The sequence below is a fragment of the Lissotriton vulgaris genome, chromosome 5 (genome assembly GCF_964263255.1).
Source record: "Lissotriton vulgaris chromosome 5, aLisVul1.2, whole genome shotgun sequence".
Taxonomy (NCBI): domain Eukaryota; kingdom Metazoa; phylum Chordata; class Amphibia; order Caudata; family Salamandridae; genus Lissotriton; species Lissotriton vulgaris.
Genome location: NC_141693.1, coordinates 733,682,604 through 733,708,956, shown reverse-complemented (window position 1 = coordinate 733,708,956; position 26,353 = coordinate 733,682,604). Strand labels below are relative to the sequence as shown.

Sequence of the window (26,353 nt, the reverse complement as noted above, 5' to 3'; positions counted from 1 at the left end):
AATAAGAACATGTAACAAACATAGATGCAAAAGTGATATAGATCCATAAGCACATGGAAGGTATATATATATATATATATATATATATATATATATATATATATATATATATATATATATATATATATATATATATATATATATATATATATATATATATATATAAAACCTACTGGCGGTCGCCAGTAGGTATATATAGTTAGGATTTTTTTCCTATGGGATTTTTGAAAATTCTATGTCGAATAACTTTGGCGTTTGTGGACGGAATTGGCTGAAATTTTCAGGAAAATGGCACATTTTGTTCCTGAGCAGCCCTTGAAAATTTGGGGGGGTTTCGTCAAGGGGGGGCCGAGAAAAAAGGGGGGTCCCAAAACGCGTTTTTCCCATTCATTTTTCCATAGGGCGGTTGGAATCACTTTTAGCTCGAACAGCTGAATGGATTTACACGAAACTTGGCAAAATTGTAGATATGGTTTGCCCGATGTGCCTTTGCTATGTCTTAAAATATGTGCTCCAGTGGATTTTGAGAAATTAACGTTTTAAAAAACAGATATATCTGTGACAGCGTCCCGGTTAGCGCCCCGGTTCCCGTACCTGACGCGTAACGGAACTTCGCTAGGAGAAGCGGATTGGCTCCCCGGTGACTGTGAACATTCTAAACAGTCCGGAGAGGCCGCCATCTTGTGTCTCGGTAGGATCGAGACACAAGATGTGGCAAAAACAAAGGGGGAAATGAGCATAAGGGGGCAGAGTACATCCTCCCTGACCCCCTAGGTTTGATGAGGGGGCTTTAAAAGGGCCCCGCGGGGAAAAAAAATAATAATTGTTATTATCATTTTTTTTGCGGGGGGAGCGCTCGGTACGCGCACCGGGAAGCGGTCCGGGAAGCGTAATATAGGGAAAATAGGATGAAAGAATGTTCAAATAATGTATGTATATTTATTGTTCTTTTTGTTGTATTTTTTTTTTTTTTTTTTTTTATTTAAGTACCAACATGTAGGTACCAATGCAGAGTCCAAAAATAAAAATACACTGTTTCCTTTGTAGATATCTTGCATGTTGTTTCAGAAGTTTTTGTGGTATATGGAATTCATAGCGTAGTCTGTCAGGAAAGCAGAAACACCATGGAGGCAGGATATGATAAAGAGATGTTAAATACACATTGGAGATAATATAGTGGAAGAAAGGAAGTAACTATGAGCAAACTTACTATGTAACACAAAAAAGTTGCACAGTATACTTAAAGTCTGATTTTACATTATAATCAATTTGGTACTAGTTTAAAAAATACATATAAAAATGAATAATGTCTCAAACAATTTTTGAATTATTAAATATAAATTTATTTCTCTGATTCGTTTTCAAAATTAAAAAGAACTTCTAACAATTGATTGTCAGAAATGTTCTCATTTTCAATCAGGTAATCTACTGATTCTACACATTGCAGAAGTTCAAAGTCCCGTGATTCATCAAAGAATTCAGAGTCATTGGGTTCAATTTCTGTATCTTTGTTGCTTTCCAGAACAATTTCGATGGTATTTTTTTGCTCTCCTTCCATTTTTGTGCTGTAAATTGAATTTTAAAAAAATATATCAGTACAGATAGGGCACTGTTGGGTTTAAGTACAGACAGGTAGTTTGGTTTTTTAAACAGTGATTTTATCTTTGGGCAGTGTATGGTATCAGACTGGAAGTAAAAATATAAAAAAATGTATGTGATAAAGCCTAAGTAAATTCTTAATTATACAAGACAAGCCTAACTCCATCCATAACTAAAACAGAGAAGTCTATCTTATTCTATAACTATTACAGAGGGATAGTATATAACTATCAGAAAATGTTTTCCTAATTAACTTAAAGTGCAGAACATACTTCAGTTTTTAAAATAACATCTTACCTTTCAAAAAGAAGTTTAAGTTCTCAGTTGAAATGCACTTGATATGTACTTCAGGAAGTAGTAGTCAAAATGGCTGTGTTTATCTCTCTTTCTTTATATATATTCAGTTACATAACCAAACAAATGTCATGAAATAATAGAAGATATTGAAAGTAGCATTTTAATTGGTTGTCAATTCTAACACTCATAAGTGTTTTTGTTAGGTAATTTACCTCAGGATATTTAGTCAGGCTTACAGCATAATTTTCTCAATGGAATTCCATCAAATTTGGGTAAATGGTAGGGACTGCTATGTAGTAGGGCCTATTCTATATTTGATGAAAGTGTCTGTAGTGGTTTTTCTGTAAATTACTTTCTCACCTTTTTTTATCGAGCGCTTACCGGTGCGCTCCCCGGTACGCCAACCGGCAGCCTTACGGGAGTCCTCCATTTTGTGTATCGGTAGAATTGAGACACAAGATGGAGGACAAACAATGTTCGGAATGGGTAGAAGAGGGCACGGTAGACACTTTGTGACCCTCTAGGTTTTCTGAGGGGGGCTTAGGACGCTGATATATGCAAAAATAAAAAAATAAAAATTGGAAAATTTCGCGGGGGGAGCGCCCGGTACGCGCACCGGTAAGCAAACCAGGGAGCATACTTTGGTGAAAAAAAAAAAAAGTTAGAAAAAGATAAACGTTTTGAATGATCAGAGGTAGGGTAGCTCTGAAAAGAGCTATTGGGTTCTGTGGCTAATTTAGGTACCTACAAGTCGGTTCCAATGCACAGTTTTAAATAAAGGACGAATATTCTATTCCCTTCAATGGAGAAGTGCACACCATCTCTTCTGTAGATGTCTTGAATGTTGTAAAGCAAGTTATTGTTGTATATTAAACCCATTCCATAGTCTCTCATGTAAGCAGAAACAGATTTATTCACATGTTTCCGTGCTTTCTCAAATTGTGGAAAAAATTGGTTGGACCACTTCCATTTCTGTCTTTGGCATATATTGGAATATACCAAGGCAGTTTGGGGAAAAAGTGTCATCAATTGATGAAAGGTGTTCTTTAAAAGCATTTCCAGACCAACCTCAGTCATAGTGCCCAAATCATTTCCACCACAGTGCACTATTAAGAGGTCAGGGTTTGGCAGATGCATACATTTTTTTTAATTAAAAATATATAAAATATATTTTTCATTTAAAGAATAATACATTTTACAGCTTTTGATATTTGCTATTAAAAAAACATTGAAATTAGGTTATAGACCATATATAGTTAGGAATTAGCATTTACAAAACCTTATTTTACTCACACAAAACCATTGAAATTCGCATATATAGTTAGTTGCACTAACTATATATCGCGCACCCGCAATCCACTGCTGATGATGTCACATATTACATCATTCATGACATGGTCAGTGACATCACTGATGACATCACTGATGACAACTCAAATGACATCACTGACAACATCACAGATAACATCATTCATGTGTTAATACGATGAACCTCTACAGACTCTGATATAACCTTAGATACACTCAGTGAAAACAGACACTCACAGATTGTCACTCATCCATGGAGTTACTCATACACCTAGACAGTCATGCAAAGAATCAATCACACCTCCATTTCCTCAACTATACAGTTATACACACCTTACTTATTGAAACATATTCTAACACATATTTACTCTCTTATACAATCACTGATACAAGTTTTCAATGATCCATGCAGCCACTTACACATTCACTGGCTCATAAACACAGTAATTTATATATGTCAACTCTCACATGTACTGTGTTTTACATATGTACTTACTTTGACATGTAGCATTGAGATATCCATTCACTCACCAATACACTCATGCACACAGTCAACCACCCATACAGCTGTTTCCACATGCAGTTTTGAACCCATACATCTAGTGAATCAACTGTTCACAAATCTATGCACAGAGTCACACACCTCCCAGCCACCTCCACACACACACACACACTCACTCACTCTCCCATACAAATACTTGGGCAACCAATTAATAACCCATATAGTTACTCATATAGCTGCTGATCAACACATGCAGCAGTTTACAGAACAACAGATATAATGATGCACAAATTAAGACAGTTTAATGACTAACCCATGCACTCAGTGAGACACATTTAATCACTCTCTCATACAATCAGTCATGCACCTACTAAATCCTTCATCCAGACATTTATACATCCACTCATTCTTCAATATGTAAGACATATTTTAACTTTACAGAAACATACAGTCACTGGATGTTGTCATTAGTGATGTCATTTGAGTTGTCATCAGTGATGTCATCAGTGATGTCACTGACCATGTCATGAATGATGTAATATGTGACATCATCAGCAGTGGATTGCGGGTGCGCGATATATAGTTAGTGCAACTAACTATATATGCGAATTTCAATGGTTTTTTAGTGAGTAAAATAAGGTTTTGTAAATGCTAATCCCTAACTATATATGGTCTATAACCTATGGTTTTTTAATTGAATTTTCAAGGTTTTGTAAATGCTAATCCCTAACTATATATGGTCTATAACCTATGGTTTTTTCAGTGAATATATATATATATATATATATATATATATATATATATATATTGACCCAAGTTACCCTGTGCTTAGAAGACGCGACTCCAACAGGGATTCGTTACACTGAACTTTTAATCCACATAAAACAGCATTGAACACAGAGTTGATTCAAAGAGTCCCTGACGCGTTTCGAGGCAGCATGCCTCTTAATCATAGGGAAAAGCAGTCAGTGCACGGCTGCGCACTCCTTCATTTTCAAATGTACCTCATTAGCATACTGCTCACAGGTGCGTGTTCTAACAGCATGCTGGGGCTTGTAGTGCGCCGAGCGCTGACAATGATGTCGCTTATTAAATTCTCGCTCAAAACCCTCCAGTGGGCCTCTGTATTGCATTGCTGTTTGCTTCATTAAGGGATAATCCTTGTGCTGCATCACACATCAGCATGGTTCCGACGTGCAGACCCGCCAACATTCTCACGGGCGGTGCATCCTCCCACGGCCAGGCTGCCGTGTAGTTAAATTGACCCAAGTTACCCTGTGCTTAGAAGACGCGACTCTAACAGGGATTCGTTACACTGAACTTTTAATCCACATAAAACAGCATTGAACACAGAGTTGATTCAAAGAGTCCCTGACGCGTTTCGAGGCAGCATGCCTCTTAATCATAGGGAAAAGCAGTCAGTGCACGGCTGCGCACTCCTTCATTTTCAAATGTACCTCATTAGCATACTGCTCACAGGTGCGTGTTCTAACAGCATGCTGGGGCTTGTAGTGCGCCGAGCGCTGACAATGATGTCGCTTATTAAATTCTCGCTCAAAACCCTCCAGTGGGCCTCTGTATTGCATTGCTGTTTGCTTCATTAAGGGATAATCCTTGTGCTGCATCACACATCAGCATGGTTCCGACGTGCAGACCCGCCAACATTCTCACGGGCGGTGCATCCTCCCACGGCCAGGCTGCCGTGTAGTTAAATTGACCCAAGTTACCCTGTGCTTAGAAGACGCGACTCCAACAGGGATTCGTTACACTGAACTTTTAATCCACATAAAACAACTTTGAACACAGAGTTGATTCAAAGAGTCCCTGACGCGTTTCGAGGCAGCATGCCTCTTAATCATAGGGAAAAGCAGTCAGTGCACGGCTGCGCACTCCTTCATTTTCAAATGTACCTCATTAGCATACTGCTCACAGGTGCGTGTTCTAACAGCATGCTGGGGCTTGTAGTGCGCCGAGCGCTGACAATGATGTCGCTTATTAAATTCTCGCTCAAAACCCTCCAGTGGGCCTCTGTATTGCATTGCTGTTTGCTTCATTAAGGGATAATCCTTGTGCTGCATCACACATCAGCATGGTTCCGACGTGCAGACCCTCCAACATTCTCACGGGCGGTGCATCCTCCCACGGCCAGGCTGCCGTGTAGTTAAATTGACCCAAGTTACCCTGTGCTTAGAAGACGCGACTCCAACAGGGATTCGTTACACTGAACTTTTAATCCACATAAAACCGCATTGAACACAGAGTTGATTCAAAGAGTCCCTGACGCGTTTCGAGGCAGCATGCCTCTTAATCATAGGGAAAAGCAGTCAGTGCACGGCTGCGCACTCCTTCATTTTCAAATGTACCTCATTAGCATACTGCTCACAGGTGCGTGCCTGGCCGTGGGAGGATGCACCGCCCGTGAGAATGTTGGCGGGTCTGCACGTCGGAACCATGCTGATGTGTGATGCAGCACAAGGATTATCCCTTAATGAAGCAAACAGCAATGCAATACAGAGGCCCACTGGAGGGTTTTGAGCGAGAATTTAATAAGCGACATCATTGTCAGCGCTCGGCGCACTACAAGCCCCAGCATGCTGTTAGAACACGCACCTGTGAGTAGTATGCTAATGAGGTACATTTGAAAATGAAGGAGTGCGCAGCCGTGCACTGACTGCTTTTCCCTATGATTAAGAGGCATGCTGCCTCGAAACGCGTCAGGGACTCTTTGAATCAACTCTGTGTTCAATGCTGTTTTATGTGGATTAAAAGTTCAGTGTAACGAATCCCTGTTGGAGTCGCGTCTTCTAAGCACAGGGTAACTTGGGTGAATTTAACTACACAGCAGCCTGGCCGTGGGAGGATGCACCGCCCGTGAGAATGTTGGCGGGTCTGCACGTCGGAACCATGCTGATGTGTGATGCAGCACAAGGATTATCCCTTAATGAAGCAAACAGCAATGCAATACAGAGGCCCACTGGAGGGTTTTGAGCGAGAATTTAATAAGCGACATCATTGTCAGCGCTCGGCGCACTACAAGCCCCAGCATGCTGTTAGAACACGCACCTGTGAGCAGTATGCTAATGAGGTACATTTGAAAATGAAGGAGTGCGCAGCCGTGCACTGACTGCTTTTCCCTATGATTAAGAGGCATGCTGCCTCGAAACGCGTCAGGGACTCTTTGAATCAACTCTGTGTTCAATGCTGTTTTATGTGGATTAAAAGTTCAGTGTAACGAATCCCTGTTGGAGTCGCGTCTTCTAAGCACAGGGTAACTTGGGTGAATATATATATATATATATATATATATATATTATCAAAGATACCTTAAACAAACCAGCTTTTAAGTGTCGTTTTACTCCAAATTAGTTTTATTTATTTTTATATACATTTTGTAGATCAAAAGTGACGCAACTACAAATAAATAGGCATGATAAAAAGACCCACCCATCTATGCAGTCACCCACATACATGTCAAAAACATAGACTGTAACCATCAGTAATATGTACATTTGCCAAGCAGAACTAATGAATATATATATATATATAATATTACTTTTAAAACAAGTATTCTACCTGTTTATACTCCTGCCGAATGTCTGATTAAGAGCAGTCCCGTTCCATGCATCGCTCCATGGGCGACTCAAAGCTGCCCAAACGCGAATCTTCTGGCAAACGCCCAACCTATGCTGAGCCTTTAAGGCAAGGGAGTCTGCCAGCCGAGCTCTGAATCCGCAGTAGTCCCCTTCACAGTCGCCAAAGGTGATCCGTCGCAGAGGCCACCAGCGCAATCATGTCTGGACCAAACAAGGGAGATGGTAGCCTGTACCCTGTGTGGAAATCCCAAATGGGGAAAGACTCGTCGCAGAGCCCCCATAGCAACAAAGCTTAATCCAGTTAACCCGTCCACCTGGGCACCCATTGATAGCCTGGAGTCCATGGTCACTCCGAGGTTCCCTAGCTCCCTCAATATTCTAGGTGGTGTTCCCAGATCATCAGACCACGCTGCCAGTGGGTTCTTAGTGTTTCCAATTGCCACACGTCAGTACCTCCATTATGGAAGCATTCAACTTGAGACGGCTCCACGTCATCCATCGATCCACGGCTCTTGAGACAACCGAAAATTGGAGAGTCTCCAACGTCTCTGAGGCACTGCAGCCGTAGGATTATTTGTCTATCATCTGCAAAGCCACGGCATGTGAGGTGAAATTGATTGGTCAGTGCCAGCAATGACCCCATGTAGATGTTGAAAATCATGGACGAGACAACAGAGCACAGAGGGACCCCTGCCCCCGTGAAGCACGGCCTGGACAACAAAGATCGGGTATGGATGACACTAGCTCTGCCGTGAAGGTAGGGCGCGATTCAGTCCAGAGCAGTACCCACTATGCCGACCTTGCAGAGTCTCCACATCAGAGTGTCACCAACACCATGCCATCCTTAAATTCTAGACCTATTAACAAATAACATGGCGGCCCAGTTATGTACCTAAAGATGGAGATATCTAGTACAATATGTTTTGAGAGGCCCCCTTATTATGCCCCAAACATGATGGAGCAGCAGATAGGTGATAAGATCTATAGCCCACTCGGAACATGGGATTCTCAACCCAAGTTTCTTGGAGGGTAATGATGACAAACCGCTTTACAAAAAACAGCCATTTTATTTGAGAACCCTGCTGTATTTAAAAGTAAAGGTAAGTGTTCGATCCTAAGTTCCCGGGAGGCTCACAGCATTCATAGCTCTCTTTAATATCTGAGTTTACAAGTTGTGTATGCATCGATCTGGTCACCGTTATGCTGAACTGACATCAACAGATCCAAAGAGACCCACGGTATTGTACGTACAATTTAAATATTAATGTCTTGTTGAGCATTGTTGGAATATGAACTCTCTGTAACAACAGAACCTGCTTGTTATCCGATAGCTTTAGTTCACAAACAGCTGCTTTCAAATATAAAAAGTGTTGATTTTTGCAATACACATACTACAGTCATCTTGGCATTATCTCTTATCAAGACTTCTATATGACTGTTTCTGCATTTTGTTTGTTAATTTATCATGTAAGTGTTTCACAATGTTTAGCATTTTGATCCCTCCATTTTTCTTACCAGTAACAGGACAAACAGTTCTAGCATGGGATGTATGGCACAGTATGTATTTAGCGTATTTGAAGAATGCATTTATCAAGAAACATTCTCTTTATTTAAGAACTGCTTAGGAGGTGAAGGTCTACAATTTAAATTGCTTTCAGTATTAACAAATGTTGCAAACTTAAACTCATTTAAGTATTTTGTCAAGCAACTTGAGAGAAGATACAGACACAGAATTAATACGGCAATGAAAACGTGGTAAGTTTCACTCAAGGGATACGTGATTGCATCAAAGAATAGGTTGCAGCCTGAGATCACTGGCTGCAAACTGTGAATTTGAGAACATTTTTTACGATGAAGTCTTAAGACATCAGGTACTAATAAGAACTAAATACAAGAAGGTACAAGAACGCTGTGGGAAATGCGTGACCTAACCTTGAAAGATACTGTGGAACTAGGAAAAGATACACAAATTATGGACGGAATGCAGAGCAAATCAAAAATTCACCCCCATTAAAGAGATCTGGGCTGAATGCATTGTTCTTTTGCTCACCATGCCATCCCAGTTTAGACCCAGCTATGTGCAAATCAGTATTGACCCTGCTCCCCATGGAACAGTCCAGCCCGAACTGCCAAGCCAGGTCCTCCCTGGACCAGAAACAAGCATCCTGGGACTGATTTCAGGGTCTCTCCCCTCATCAGCGAAGTTAGCTTGACTCCAGTGACACAGTGTGCTGAGAATCTTGTCTGGGCATACCCGGCACACTTAGGGCGAGAAAGCAAAAGACATACATATTGGGTTGGCCCCATCAATAATAGAATGGAATAAGATTACATCTGAGGCAGATCCCACAGTTAATGTTACAGGAGGGCCCAATGAAATGTGCATGGGAGTGAGAATTATCTTAAGGCTAAACAGGACAAATTTACCTCTGTCTTTTCTGAGAGCCTAGGCTGGTACTCTAAATTTGAACACCATATTAGAGTTATTAATGTAGCCATGCCTGTCAGACACAGTGAGGAATGTGCAATTGTGCTACAGTTTTATTCTGAAAGAGAATTTAAAAAACGTGTGTGCAAAAGATGTTATAGAGCCAAAAGAGTCTTCCGTGGGTGGCTCTCATAGTAATTTTGCTCATGGGTAATGGGGACCTGCATCTACGGTTGCACAGTCTTAATGTGGTTATTTGTGTGGATCATCACCTCTCCTCAATTTGCACAGCATTATTTCTTCCTTACTTAGGTTGCAGTGTTTTCCAAGTTAGATCTAAGACAGTGCCTACCACCAGATTGTTATGGAGAGTGATTACAGTTATGTGACTTCATTCATCACTCCTGGAGGCATGTTCCAATTCCCTACCTTACAAAGCTGTTCAGTCTGCAATTTGACCCCAGCCTCTGAGTGCCACCTCAGCACCCAGTCCAGATGTGTGCCACGAGATCCAGCGGGGGATAGCTAGGTGCCGAGTGGGTGCTGAGCGTTGCGGGCGGTGTGCCATTGTCGCTCCCACCCCCACCCCCCCCTGAATCTATGGGGCGTGGTTCACATTGAGTACAAACTTCTGGGCTCCTCGCAATAGAGAATAATCCCCTAGCCTTTTGGTTTGTATTTTTAACGCACCAATTTTTACACATAGTGCTACTTTTTAACTTTCACCGCCTACGGCAGGGTGGGCCTTAGCACGCCTATACCTGTTAAGGCAACACTCGCATACTGGTCCTGATGAAAGCCCTGTAAATTCATACACTTAAAGGGCAGAAACATGTTGACCTTCCCCTAACAGGGAAACACCATTATTTCTTTTGGCTAGTTTCCCTGCACATAGTCTTTAATTTTAATATGTCAAGTTGACCAGCTAATAAATGATTTTTTGGTACAACCTCTGACATTTTTAACCACACTTAACTTTTTTCACTCTTCACTCTCACAAACCTGCTCCGCAGTCTCCTGGCGTCGTAGCACACTGGGGAGGTACTCGATCTCCCTAGTGGACCCGATGATGAAGCATGTCACCACTAGGGTGAGTGAGGGTTTCCTGAAAAAATCATGTATTTTTTCTTGAAAGTTGGTCCAGTCTTTTGACCAACCACAGCTGGCCTCATATTTTTACGTGCTATTTCTACTTTATTAACGCCACACTGACGGACACTCTTCCTTTGTTTATGTGTGTGCCACCCCTCCCCAATTCTGGTAATCTTTTATACCTAGTCTCCAATCATTCTCTCTGGAGAGGGGAGGTGGCACTCCTGTCCAACTCATATGTTGCTACTACAGGGACAATGCTTGTTCTCCAGTAGCAGATGTAAGACAAGCAAATGTAACCCTTTGCCTTCATCCAGGTCACATGCTTGGACCTTTCAGAGAACAGAAGGTTCTCCGCTGTCTGTATTGTTAACACGACTACTGTCAAAATGGGATTTTAAATAAAATCTGACAATTGGGCATACATTCAAACAGTTAGCTTTATAAGGCCCTATGTTCTTCATACCTACACTATAAAGAATTAGTGAACTCATGTTGGCCTGGTTTGTGTCTATCCTATAAATTATCAAGAACGCTGTGCCACACATGACACAGTGAATCATTTAGTTTTAACGTTGACAAAGAAAACTATAAAAGTGGGCTTAGAACTAAAACTACATGTATTGATAAATATCACGAGGGTATAGAAAGATGATGCTATTCTACCTCCAGTGTTCAAAACGCATACCATTTTTCTTTGACACACATTCCTTGGACTAGAAAACTCCTGTCAGGGGTTTACATTCATGATTAAGTGTAGATTGTAAGCTACAACCCAGCACTGTTGGGTTTCTTTGTACAGTGCGCATTGGAAAACAGTACTCTGGTGTTTTTGTGGGGTTTGTGATGCGGGGCAGGAGTGATCATCTGTATTCCAGTGATTGAATTTGTTGCATAAATTGTCCTAATTGATGTGTTGATGATCTCTGTGCTGGGAGTAGCATCCTCCTTCTTTAAAGAGCCACCCCTTTCTATTTGCCCTACAAATGTGGGTACACCAAAATAAAATTTGAAAAAATCCAACCCCCTACTTTACCCCTAAAATACTCTGCATATCACTGTGTTGTCCACTTTAATAAATGCAGTTCAGTACATAGGTTTACATACCATGATGAACAGACATGTGCCATTGTCTGGAACACAGATAGACAGTTTAAAATTCCTAGAGCAAAATTAAAAGTTCGACACAAATAATACCTGAAGGTTAATCAGTGTCACCTTTCCTTCCTTTAGGTTGTAGAAGCGGAAGCAAACTTTTATTCCAAGAAGAGCGACCCACACCCCATTCAAGTCCTCGATCACAGCTATGCCATTGGGGACTCTGCTGTTCTAAAGAAGAAACTTTATTTTGCCTTGGAAGACAATGAGAAACTCAGGAAGCGGATGAAAGCCAAGAATTTAAAATTAAGACGATTGAATGAAAACATCCGATTACTTGAAAGCGAACTGCTGACACTGAAGGAAAAAGTGTCTACTGGTCAAGTAAACCAAGTAATGGTCGACTGAATTCAAGGAAGAACCAAATGGTATTGTCACAACTGAGGGGGCTGCTTTTTGTTACAAAGAATGAATTCTAGTTTGGGAGACCACTATCGATGGTGAGGATCTCCTGCTATCTAGAATATGAAGAGCTGAAACATTGACCTTCCTGCAGATCTATTGTATGATGCACCGGTCGTCATAGCCTGCTTCGGATATTAAAATAGACTTTGTATCTTTATATAAAAAGGAAGGATGAGACAATGTTTCCAAGCACCACTGCAACATGGTGCCAGCGTTTCTGATAACCAATCCAGATGTGCCTCAAAGCATTGGGAAGTACTCTTATGATCTCTCCGTGTGAATATCTCTGCCTCTTAATGAGGTCATGTTGCTGTTGTGTTGAGATCTAAAATTGAATTGGGGTTGTGGATAGTTTTGTAGCCGTATCTTCTAGGAAGGATGATTGGTGTTAAATTTGCTCCGCGTAATATTTTCTTTTTGCATCTGCTTTTGAAGTGTTAAATGCAAAAATATGATCATGAGCAAAATCGATTGCGAGGGACTTCCTAGGGTAGGGTGGTGGTTGGCCTGGGCTGCTGGCAGGGCTTCCAAGACCAAGGGATGAGGCTAAGTGGCGTGGAAGTTACCATCATGACTTGGTGAGTCAGGAGAAGAGTAGATGTCTCAGGCTCTGTGATCGTGGGTGAGATAAGTTGATCGTGTCTGGAAAAGTTTAATCAAAATTCTGAGTATTTTTCTTTTTCTTCACGTTTAGTTCAGTATAGTAATAATCTTTTAATTTGAGAGTCCCCATTATACTTTCATTTTGCCTTAGATTTGGGCATGGCTTTCTGAAAGTTGCAGCACCTTAATATAACATAGTTACAGTAGTATTAGTGACCCAACAGAATATGTAAATATTAACACGCTGGGGAACTTGTCATTTGTTTTGTGGCATCTTTGTGTATGTTACTCCGTCAGTGACGTGTTAGTCCACAAAAGTTCAAAAGCAACGATACATGTGAAAGTGCATGGTGCATCAAAATGCCTTCTGGTTCACTTTTAGTTGGAAGGTTACTGAAGGGGTGAATTTTAAGGAAAATACCCTATGTATAACGACATACCAGTGAAAATTCTGGTACCGTTTTAATATTATATTCTTATCACATGGTCTTTGCTGAAAATATGCACAACTTAAAGGCACAATGTAGACTCGGTTTGCAACTTTAGCAGTCTCGGGGTAGAACTCACGATTGGCAGCTACACTTTGTCTTACCATGGTTAATTCCCTTTTTCTTTCCCCAAACTATTCATTGATTTGCTGTGCAGCAACTTGTGTAGAACAATACTTGAGATGGCCATGAATCCAATTTTCTCTATGTTCAGGACTCACTTGTATATCTTCAAATTGGATATCTGTCAGCATCACAAAGGTTATATATATAGTCAGATTCAAGTGTGCAAACGTGGAATTATATATATGTATATATACACGACTCATTGAAGCTCCTGACAAACAATAAATGCCGGGCACAATCCTCCACAGGTTGGTTACCAGAATTATTTATTTATAAACTAATTGGTGTGTATGTCCTGCAAAAAAATGAAAGTTTATTCATGTTTTCTTGCTCTCAACACACGGAATACAATAACAGCATAATATAGTTGAACAGTTATAATGATCTTGACAATCCAATAAAACACCATCATTTGATCATGTTACCTGCAAAGCCTATGTTAACCAGCTTCATTGCGTATCATCATCGAAGCATTATTCAAAGGTGCAATAATGCTTGTCTTGTTGCCCTTAATCGAGTCAAGGATTTTGTTCACAATCGCTAGAGAAATCTACTTTCGATGGACCGAAGAGGAGTGTTATGATGTATTGAATGTTGACGCTCACAAATTATACCACGCTTGAAGCTGGCTTAAAGAAAATTTACTAAATAACAATATTAAGGCCAGTTATCATCTTCAAGATATCATCCTGCCTATCCCTTGCTAATAAAAAGCCTTACAGTTCATAGTTCCTGATGTGGCCTTTTCCTCAAATTTAGAGACTTCTGCATAGGACTATGTGATGGTTAAAAACAAAAAAGGCGAAAGGCAGTTAAAACATGTGGAGCATACACCCAGGTCCTGTTTTTTTGATACTCTTCCCTCATCGCAGGCAAAAATGTCCTACCCTTTTGTGTTGAGTTGGACAAGGGTAAAAGTGCTTGCCAGAGCTCCCTGTTCTAGTACGGGGACCTTTATGTGGTAACAGAAGCTTGGTCTTTCTCAAGTTTAATTTAAAAAAGTTAGTCAATATCCTCTACGAGAGGGCTATTAAAAATGACTGTTCTTAGCACAGATCCTTCCGCAGTAACACATTTCTTACTGTAGAATTTAAAGATTAGTCACTTGTAATCAGCATAACATGTATAATCTGATATCTCCCTTTCATGTAAAAGGGAGACCAGAGTCCTTATGTAAGTATTAAACAGGAAGGCAGAGGGAATAGATGACCGTAGGACACCCCAGCGGACTTGTTGAGATCGCAGTTAAATTGAGGCAGGGAAACTACCAGTGAGTAACCAGTAGGGAAGAATATAACCCATTTGAACACAACACACTTCCCTGGTATGACCCATGGTGTTGAAGGCCACAGAAAGATCTAACAAAACAAGCACTCTGACACCAGTTCCTTCACTCTCTAATCTCAGGTCACCGAAAGTTGGGAGTGCATCTAAATCTTCACCAAAAGTTGGGAGTGCATCTAAATCTTCGCTGTTGGGCAGCTGAAGACCAATCTAGAGCAGGACCACCATCAGGCTGGCCTCTGCAAACAGTTGTATTTTATTTCACAACCGCTTCTTCAAATATCCTTGCCTAAAGGGAATAAATACATTATTTGATAATTAATAAAGGCGGAGGGATCCAGTAACAGCTTTTCAGGAAGAGCATTACCAATGCCTATTGCTTTTCCTCAGGATCACTTCCCAGCGGCAATGAAAGGGTGACAGACGCCAGAAGGTTGAACAGCACAGAAGCTATTGTTTTCAAAGTTCCTGTGGAATGCATATTCCTTGGTGAGCATGAAGAATGGCTCGCCTGAATGCAGCCCAATACACCGTTGAAGTTAAAGCACCAAAGTCCACCATGTGTCTAGCGGATGTGCAGAACTTTGACTATGGCATCATGAGGTTGAGCCATAGTCCCCTGTTTAGTGCCATACCTAGTATTCACCCTGAAATAGCGAGACTAGGCTTGTCAAAATTCTTAAGGCGAATTTGACGACACTAGGGATGGCCCTATGTTATTGAGTTGAGTTTTCTGAAAAGACTTTGCATGTATTCACATTGTTAACCTATCATCTCTGAGTAGAACTCACAGTTCATAGGTAAAATGTGTTTCTTTTAAAGTGTTATTATGTTCCACATAGTAAAGCTCTTGCACCTCCTCCAAACGATTTCCTCCTTTCCGTTCCTCAGCCTTGCGACTAGTGCGCTCCACTGTAAATTGACCTCTGAATGTGCTGCAATGCTGAGAGGTCATAGTATTATTTTACTTGCCTTGTTTTTATAATGAGGTAGTTGAATAAATTGTGAAAGCCTCAAGGCCCATTGCCTTCATTCCAATCAGCTGTTCAGTATTTACTTAATTTCTGTGCGGCTACTTTGTTGGAAACAAATCACAAATGAAACCCCTAAATGGTCTGCTTAAGTGACATGTTTAGGAGTACCTGCTGACAGTGGCGGCTCCTCTGCTATGGGGGAGGAACGTCACCCCACTGCTTTACAGAACAAATAAAATGATAATAACCTGATGTTGTCATTTTATTTGCTCCTCCTGCTGCAGCTTGGCGGGGCGAGGCTGGTGGCACATGGGGAGGCGTGGTGCTCACACACTGAGTTCACATGAATGTTTGGCCGTGTCTCAGGCCGGCCAAACAGTTATGCGCTTTTTGCATGGCCCACCCAGGCTGCATTATATCCTGGGTGGAGAAAATTCCCAGGCTCCCATACCATGACGCTCAGACCAATCACAACGCTGCATTGTGTTGTGATTAGCTCGGGGGAGCCTGGGTGCTTCCTGTTCCAGCCTGATTTTGACACGAGGAGAGACAGAGGACAGACACAGCCATAAGGTATGTTTTTTATTATTTTTATTTTTTTAAGACCGCCTTAGCCCCCCACTACCACTGATCCTTGCCGGAAACCACTTCCTGCTAACCTTACACTGTAAGGTTAATTACAAAGATAGGATCCAGGTAGAGTGCTATGGTTCCACAGAATTGAGTCTGACATTACTGGGCTCAGATTCTAGCCACAATTTCCAGGCACCAAGTATTATGAAATTAGACACATTTCTGCTTACTCAGAAAATTGGAATCCATTTTGGATGCCCCTGGTTCAGCACAAGATGGAGGATGAGGATAGCTTCCTCAGACAGTGAAAGTGTTTTGCCTGCATTTCTGTGGGTGGAGGGTGGGGATCCAGACACTGAATTGAGGCGGATGGATACAATGCTACCTTTAGAAATTCCGTTACGACTTTGTTATCAAAGGGTTGGTAATTAGTGCTTCCTGAGCACTGTCGCTTGGTGTATGGTGGGTGGGACTGCTATTTCTAGTCAAGGTGAGGACGTTTCTTTGCCAGGTCTACCCTTTTGTCTGTCGCTAATTACTGCTTCAGAAAGGCTGATGACCGCCAGGTGCAGAGAACTCATGCTTCAGTGGTGGCCCCAAGGGAGTTAAAGATCTGCCTAGTGCTTGGAGCCTGCTTCTGAGAGAGTGAAGGAGTATCCAGACACTGTAGAAAGAGAAGCACTGTGTGCTTCTGTGTAGGGAGCACCCAGAGAGAGCAGACGGAATCAGACAGTGAAGCAAAGAGTGACATGTCTTGTGAGGGCCACACAGATCTTTCCACCTGAGAACTTACCCAAAGACTACACCAAATCAAGCGTGGCCACCAGCCACTGTGGGCCGTGAACTTGCACGCAGCCAGGTCAAGACAGCACTTTGCCCCTCTGAGGCTAATCAGCCTGGGAGGCCTTAACTGCACCTTGCCCTGTCAGCCTGGGAGGCCACAACTGCACCTCTACACTGTAAACTTGATTGGCCCAGGAGGCTGAAACTGCACCTTATCGCTTTGAGCCCAGTCAGCCTGCAAGGCCGTAACTTCATGTTGGCTGGACTGGCAAGTGTGTTACACTAAAACAGTGGGTGCTATAGTCACCAGACAGATTCTAAAGGAATACAAAGCAAGAGACACTTGTAGAGGAAGCAAAAAATAACCTCAGAAACTGGTCAACAAAATCCAGAAAACTTGTTAGTGGATAACCATCAAACAAACCAAGTGACCAGTCCTATCATTTGGCCGTCCACACTGTGACCTGGCAGGTCCTTAGATCATCTAGACCCCATGCCACACAGTCAGTTGTTGATACTGGATCAGGTCCACAGTGCGCTATGAACCACCTCTTGATGGTCAGTTTATGATGGTTGAAAAAAAAGTGGTGAAAACACAGTGCAACTTAACACAAAAGTGGTGAATAATAAAATAGGGTGATATGTCTCAAAGAACTCTTTAATGGAAACAAGGCACATCCCCTAGTTAAAAAACAGGAACAGTGCAAACAACAGTATGAAACAAATGACTGTCGCAATTAGGGCCAACATGTTTCTGCCTACTGGGCAAACCGTCCCAAGGCTTTCATCAGGGCCACTGCTCTTAATAGTTGCTACTGTAATGAGTGTATCAAACAACCAATGCACCAAACTGAAAAGTGAAAAAAGTGTATATAGTATTAGTAGGGACGATACAACCTGTACCTACAGTTGTGTACTGATCCTCCTTGTCAAATGGATACTCAACGTGATCTAAAAAGGATATATGTCCGTGTTATTCTTATTGGCTTAAACACAAAAATATTGTTTTGATTCATCAAACACACGTACTCACATCTTGTCTTTTATGTATTACAAAATTATTAAATAATATTTGCTCACCCGGGATGACATGGGACTGGACCTCACCTCACCTGGACCGTGCTCAGATATACGAGGCCCCGCACTGTGGAACAAATATATACAAACAGGGGAAGGCATCAAAACTCCACTCTGTATGTAGAATCTAACGGTGCCTATCTCTAATCCCTGTTGAGTTCATTATACCCTGAGTGCCGATGAAGCTATTTTTGGTGTGGATGAAGTGCCTGTGGTAGAGGAGGACATTGATGTGCCGATAGTGCGGCAAGAGGCATCTGGGGTGCAGCGTGGGGCTGCTAGACTTCACGTTGGTGTAGTGTGGCGAGAGGCAGCTGGGCGGCAGCCTGGGGCTGGTAGATTTCCAGTTGGTGTAGTGAGACAAGAGGCAGCTGGGTGGCAGCCTGAGGCTGCAAGTCTTGTCGATGAAAGTTCTGACCTCTGGGTTGCCCCAGGCATGGTGCAGCCGGCATTGTTCATTATATTTGTCCACAACTTAATTCAATGACAAAGCGGAAAACCCAGAAAACCCTGGCTTGCCACCCATTAGACTAGCGTAGAAAAACGCCTATCTTTCATCTCAACAGCATATGCTACATCTTAGAACAATCAAATTGTCTCACTTAGAGGTGGTGGACACTGCTGTAATGTGCCAACCTTCACTCTAAAAGTGGTTTGTACAATCCTAATCATACCTTACAATAGTCATTCATTCTGAACATAAAGCCGCTCACTATCTTACCCATCCGTCTGTGCCACCAAACTCTCCTGAGGCTTGGGGGAGGCACCGTAACGGAAGCGGTGTACATATAAATACACTTTCATCCAAGAAAGGAACTACTTTACCCTTGTGTATGTTTGGCCAATACTGACTCGTTTATACAACTATGTGTGTTGATTATCGTCTTCAATTTTGTAATAACACCAGCAATGCCCCACCCTGCATATCATTCTTAGTTGGCTGGCCTTACTCTGCTTAAAAAAACGCCGTGACAACCTCCAAGGCTGGAAACCTTCAGCAGAACTGCGAAATGACAACATACCGCAGGACTACGAGATGACGTCATCGCGGCCATGTTAGTAGTTATTGATCAACTGGCCTCGCTCAACCTGAGTCGCGCCATAACACCCTCCCTTGATAATAAAAACAGAAAACTTCCCAAGAACTACCACATGACAACATCGCGGCCATATTTGTAGTTTCGGAGGCGCGCTTGCTCCAAAGAACACAAGTATTTCTTAATGTATTCAAAATATTCAGTAAGATTTCCATTTAGTCGAATTACTCATAGTCTCCAGGTCAGACGCCCATGATAAAAATAAAAATGGAACTGGGACTCTAATTACACAATTACCACAAATTGTGGTAATTCCGGTGGTTGGCAATCATGTTAAGTAGAAATTGTCTCCATGAGTGACAAGTGCCCAATAACCCCTTGGTGTAATAAACGCTGACCCACGTGGTGAATCCTAGGTAAGATGGTATCCACTGGGAAAACGTTATCACATGTGGCGATGTGTGACCACTAGCCCACTCGCATGTGATCTACTCAGGAAATATTCCAAATTGCCTGATGTACTCAATTTCGACACTGTGAAACATTTATGTGATCTCAAGGTCATACTAGATATAATAGGGGCGAGACATAAAAGAACTGGAAAGAGGCCAAAGAAGAAGTGACATGGATGTCTTAGAGACATGCCTGTTAGACTCATATTGCTGAGACAAACCCCATAGGATAAATCATCAAGGGATAAATAATCTCAGGATGTCAAAGTCCTCAGAATTAATCAGTTAGTCATGTACTGATAATAGTCAAAGTCCTCAGAATTGATCAGTTGTTCATGTACTGATTACAGTAATGTCGAAGGGGAGCTACAGAGCATTCCATTGTATCTGATCATTGAGTCCAGCTGTATCAGAGGAAAGCTTATAAATCCATTTCTGCTCCCTCAAGAACAGATATCTGGAAACATTGTTCACATGAGACGGTATAAAAGGCTTCTCCAAAACCGTCCATTCAAAATCTGATTCCCCATGTTGTTTGTCAAGGAAATGTCTGGTTAACTGTGTCACAGCTTTTTTGCAGCGAAACGAGCTCTTATACTCAAGCATGCGCATTCTCACCTTGCGGGTAGTCATTCCTACATATTGACAAAGACACGGGCAGGTCAGCAAGTAAATCAAGTTATCACTATTACAGTTAGTAAAGTGAGTTTGTGACCAAGGCCTATCTGTGCCTATATTTATCTCAGTAGAGTGTTTAGTTTGTGGGCAAACTGAACAATTGCCACACGGGTGGTGTCCAACTACCGGTGGCAAATCCCACAAGGTCCCCAAAATTCTCCTCGGTGTCTCTTTAGGGCGCGTGTGTACTAAACGATCCCTAATGCTATTAGATCTTTTAAATGCAAAAAGGGGTAAAGCAATCTTATCATTGCCATGATTCAGAATGCGCCTGTGCTTCCTTATAATTTTCTGCAGACTATTACTTTTAGTGTTAAAGGTACTCACTAAAGTTAGTCTTTCAGTGGACATTTTTGGAACCGGCGGTTCAAGGAGCGCCTCTCAGTTGTTATTGTACGCTCGCTTAAGGGGCCACTTGATCAGTGGTCGCGGATAATATCGCTCCTCTAGTTGTAAAGATAGGTTCTTGGCATGAGTCCTGAAGTCCTCCACCCTTGAACAATTCCTCCGGGCACGGAGGAACTGGCCGTATGGTAAGTTATCCCGTAGGGATTTGGGGTGGTGACTCTCATACAAAGGTAACAAATTTCTCGCCGTGGGCTTCCTGTACAATTCACTATGTAAGCCTGTTGGTGTCACATAGATTGAAAGATCCAAAAAGGCTAACCTCTCACTGTGGGCCTCAAAAGTGAATCTGAGAAATTGGTTCCTGCTGTTTAGCCATAGGTGGAACTCACTCACAGATTCAATGTTCCCCCTCCACACCACTAACCCATCATCGATATAGCGTTTCCACCATTTTATCGATGATCGAAATGGGTTGGTTGGTGCGAGTACGTGCTCTTGCTCGAATTGGTGCACGTACAAATGAGCTAGGCTTGGCGCAAAAACGCTGCCCATGCTCGTGCCAGAGGTCTGTAGATATATTTGCTCCTCAAAGCGAAAGTAGTTGTCTTTCATGGCCAGTGTGGCCAAAGCCATAATGAAGGATACCTGTGTGATGGTTTCACAGATTTTCTCCCCCAGGATGGATGTAACGACTTCAAGAGTTTCATCCTGAGGGATAGAGGTAGATAGTGATTCCACGTCGAAAGAGACCAATAGGTCTCTTTCAGGGTCGAAATCAATTTTGCTGGAAGTACCCTTAGCACATCCTTAGTGTCCTGAATGTAGGTCGGCATCTTCTGCACAATGGGCCTTAGAAAAAAGTCCACAAAAGTGGAGAGGGGTTCCAAAACTGACCCTAACCCAGAAATAATGGGTCTCCCTGGTGGAGGTCTCTGTGGCTTGTGTACCTTAGGGAGAAGGTAGAAATATGGCATAACGGGAAACTCTGCTACCAAAAAAGACCCCTCATTAGGAGTGATCCACCCTTCAGCTAAGGCTTCTTCAACCAAATCTTTGATCCATTTCTGTAAACCCTCTGTGGGATCATCCTGTAGGGGCAAGTACGCATGCCTATTAGCCAATTGTCTCAAGCATTCTGATCGATAATCAGCAGTATTTAAAATAACGATAGAGCCGCCTTTATCAGCAGGCTTTATTGTTATTAGTTGGTCATCCAACAAACTTTTCAAAGCCTTTTGTTCTAGTGCTGACAAGTTCTTAAAGGGCCTATCATGTGTCTGCCATAGTCTAGAAACGTCATCATCTACAGCTTTCTCAAAAGCTAAAACCTGTGGGGGAACTGTGTGAACGGGCGGTAGAAACTTGGATTTCAACTTCAGCCCCGTGTTCACTTCACGAACACCCTCTTGGTCAACAGGTTTATTCTTGAAGAAGTAGTGGAGTTTCAACTTCCTGTAAAATTGGCTCAATTCACATTGAAGCATAAACGGATCACCGATATTAGTCATTACAAAGCCAAGCCCCTTGTTTAATACACATTCCTCGAGTGGGGTTAGAACCTTCGTGGAGAGATTCACTACAAGGGAAGGTTTGCCGATGTCCCTGCTTTCTGGAGGTTTTTGGCTGTCTGGCTCCGGGTCCCTGTTTGATTTTCCCACTGGACCCCTTCTTGTTGCGAAGTCCGGCGCCTTCCCCTGGTCCTGCGTGTACCAAACCCTAAAAAAGGCTGTGTGTTGAATGCATTAGGAAACTCTTGGAAGTGTCCGGGTGGTGGTAAATATCCATGTTGTTGTTGTGGTGGATATCCTTAGGGTGCGGGTGGCCACCATTGTTGGAAGTGACTTGGTGGTTGGTTCCCATATGATAATCCTCTATTACTTCGCCCTCGGCCCCTCTGTTGGAATGGTGGTGGATTGGTATTATCTGAGTCACTATCGTCTGAGCTGGAGCCTGAGTAATTTGACCCAAACCGTTTACCATTATTCCTAAACATCGGCGGGGTATAATTGTTACTTGTATAAGGATGCACTTGCTCGTGCTTGAACTTAGACAAATCCTTTTTTAACTTGTCAAGCTTGGTCCTTAGGATGATATCTTTAAATTCTGTCGGTTTTTTATTGGACTCGTCCTGTTGTTTCTTGAATAACGTTGGTGTGATAGTCGCTCTAATTGAAGCTTCAAGAACCTGAATCTCTACTAGAATAGTGTTGGCTATTCTTTTCACTGTGCTGATAATGAGAATCAGTCAGTCTCTGGTGCACCTCCAAGCTATCAACGACCAATCTTTAAGAAAGGCTTTGTCCTGTAAAAACAGGCGTGGTGCGTTGGCAACAATCAGGCCTGGAGGTGCACAGCTGGCTCTCAAATATTCAGCCATAGCTTTAGTACACTTTAGTACATGGGATAGCTATGGCTGAATATTTGAGAGCCAGCTGTGCACCTCCAGGCCTGATTGTTGCCAACGCACCACGCCTGTTTTTACAGGACAAAGCCTTTCTTAAAGATTGGTCGTTGATAGCTTGGAGGTGCACCAGAGACAGGCTGATACTCATTATCAGCACAGCGAAGAGAATAGCCGATACTATTCTAGTAGAGATTCAGGTTCTTGAAGCTTCAATTAGAGCGACTATCACACCAACGTTATTCAAGAAACAACAGGACGAGTCCAATAAAAATACGACAGAATTTAAAGATATCATCCTACAGACCAAGCTTGACAAGTTCAAAAAGGACTTGTCTAAGTTCAAGCACGAGCGAGTGTATCCTTATACAAGTGACAATTATACCCCGCCGATGTTTAGGAATAATGGTAAACGGTTTGGGTCAAATTACTCAGGCTCCAGCTCAGACGATAGTGACTCAGATAATACCAATCCACCACCATTCCAACAGAGGGGCCGAGTGCGAAGTAATAGAGGATTCTCATATGGGAACCAACCACCAAGTCACTTCCAACAATGGTGGCCACCCACACCCTGGGGATATCCACCACAACAACAACATGGATATTTACCACCACCCGGACACTTCCAAGGGTTTCCTAATGCATTCAACACACAGCCTTTTTTAGGGTTTGGTACACGCAGGACCAGGGGAAGGCGCCGGACTTCACAACAACAAGGGGTCCAGTGGGAAGATCAAACAGGCCCCCATATGGGGATGCGGAGCCAGACAGCCAAAAACGTCCAGAAAGCAGGGACATCGGCAAACCTTCCCTCGTAGTGAATCTCTCCACGAAGGTTCTAACCCCACTCGAGGAATGTGTATTAAACAAGGGGCTTGGCTTTGTAATGACTAATATCGGTGATCCGTTTACGCTTCAATGTGAATTGAGCCAATTTTACAGGAAGTTGAAACTCCACTACTTCTTCAAGAATAAACCTGTTGACCAAGGGGGTGTTCGTGAAGTGAACACAGAGCTGAAGTTGAAATCCAAGTTTCTACCGCCCGTTCACACAGTTCCCCCACAGGTTTTAGCTTTTGAGAAAGCTGTGGATGATGAAGTTTCTAGACTATGGCAGACACATGATAGGCCCTTTAAGAACTTGTCAGCACTAGAGCAAAAGGCTTTGAAAAGCTTGTCGAATGACCAACTAATAACAATAAAGCCTGCTGATAAAGGCGGCTCTATCGTTATTTTAAATACTGCTGATTATCGATCAGAATGCTTTAGACAATTGGCTAATAGGCATGCATACTTGCCCCTACAGGAGGATCCCACAGAGGGTTTACAGAAACGGATCAAAGATTTGTTTGAACAAGCCTTAGCTGAAGGGTGGATCACTCCTAATGAGGGGTCTTTTTTGGTAGCAGAGTTTCCCGTTATGCCCTATTTCTACCTTCTCCCTAAGGTACACAAGCCACAGAGACCTCCACCAGGGAGACCCATTATTTCTGGGTTAGGGTCAGTTTTGGAACCCCTCTCCACTTTTGTGGACTTTTTTCTAAGGCCCATTGTGCAGAAGATGCCGATCTACCTTCAGGACACTAAGGATGTGCTGAGGGTACTTCCTGAAATTGATTTCGACCCTGAAAGAGACCTAATTGGTCTCTTTTGACGTGGAATCACTATACACCTCTATCCCCGAGGATGAAACTCTTGAAGTCGTTACATCCATCCTGGGGGAGAATATCTGTGAAACCATCACACCGGTATCCTTCATTATGGCTTTGGCCACACTGGCCATGAAAGACAACTGCTTTCGCTTTGAGGAGCAAATATATCTACAGACCTCTGGCACGAGCATGGGCAGCGTTTTTGCGCCGAGCCTAGCTCATTTGTACGTGCACCAATTCGAGCAAGAGCCCGTACTCGCACTAAACAACCCATTTCGATCATCGATAAAATGGTGGAAACGCTATATCGATGATGTGTTAGTGGTGTGGAGGGGGAACATTGAATCTGTGAGTGAGTTCCACCTATGGCTAAACAGCAGGAACCAATTTCTCAGATTCACTTTTGAGGCCCACAGTGAGAGGTTAGCCTTTTTGGATCTTTCAATCTATGTGACACCAACAGGCTTACATAGTGAATTGTACAGGAAGCCCACAGCGAGAAATTCGTTACTTTTGTATGAGAGTCACCACCCCAAATCCCTACGGGATAATTTACCATACGGCCAGTTCCTCCGTGCCCGGAGGAATTGTTCAAGGGTGGAGGACTTCAGGACTCATGCCAAGAACCTATCTTTACAACAAGAGGAGCGACATTATCCGCGACCACTGATCAAGCGGTCCCTTAAGCGAGCGTACAATAACAACCAAGAGGCGCTACTTGAACCGCCGGTTCCCAAAATGTCCACTGAAAGACTAACTTTAGTGAGTACCTTTAACACTAAAAGTAATAGTCTGCAAAAAGTTCTAAAGAAGCACTGGCGCATCCTGAATCATGGCAATGATAAGATTGCTTTACCCCTTTTTGCATTTAAAAGATCTAATAGCATTAGGGATCGTTTAGTACACACGCGCCCTAAAGAGACACCAAGGAGAATTTTGGGGACCTTGTGGGATTTGCCACCGGTAGTTGGACACCACCCGTGTGGCAATTGTTCAGTTTGCCCACAAACTAAACGCTCTACTGAGATAAATATAGGCACAGATAGGGCTTGGTCACAAACTCACTTTAGTAACTGTAATAGTGATAACTTGATTTACTTGCTGACCTGCCCGTGTCTTTGTCAATATGTAGGAATGACTACCCGCAAGGTGAGAATGCGCATGCTTGAGCATAAGAGCTCGTTTCCCTGCAAAAAAGCTTTGACACAGTTAACCAGACATTTCCTTGAAAAACAACATGGGGAATCAGATTTTGAATGGACGGTTTTGGAGAAGCCTTTTATACCGTCTCATGTGAACAATGTTTCCAGATATCTGTTCTTGAGGGAGCAGAAATGGATTTATAAGCTTTCCTCTGATGCAGCTGGACTCAATGATCAGATACCATGGAATGCTCTGTAGTTCCCCTTCGACATTACTGTAGTCAGTACATGAACAACTGATCAATTCCGAGGACTTTGACTATTATCAGTACATGACTAACTGATTAATT

At 42.4% G+C, this 26,353-nt stretch overlaps 1 protein-coding gene across 1 annotated transcript in view; it reads left to right on the top strand.

Moving 5' to 3' along the window:
- THAP3 (THAP domain containing 3) overlaps positions 1–14,023 on the top strand; it is a 203,295-nt gene extending 189,272 nt beyond the window's left edge. Inside the window, exon 5 of the mRNA XM_086922164.1 lies at positions 12,053–14,023. Coding sequence (XP_086778290.1) covers positions 12,053–12,325 — 273 coding nt within the window. The 3' untranslated portion in view covers positions 12,326–14,023. The remainder of the gene's footprint in view (positions 1–12,052) is intronic.
- The last annotated feature ends 12,330 nt before the right edge of the window (positions 14,024–26,353 follow it).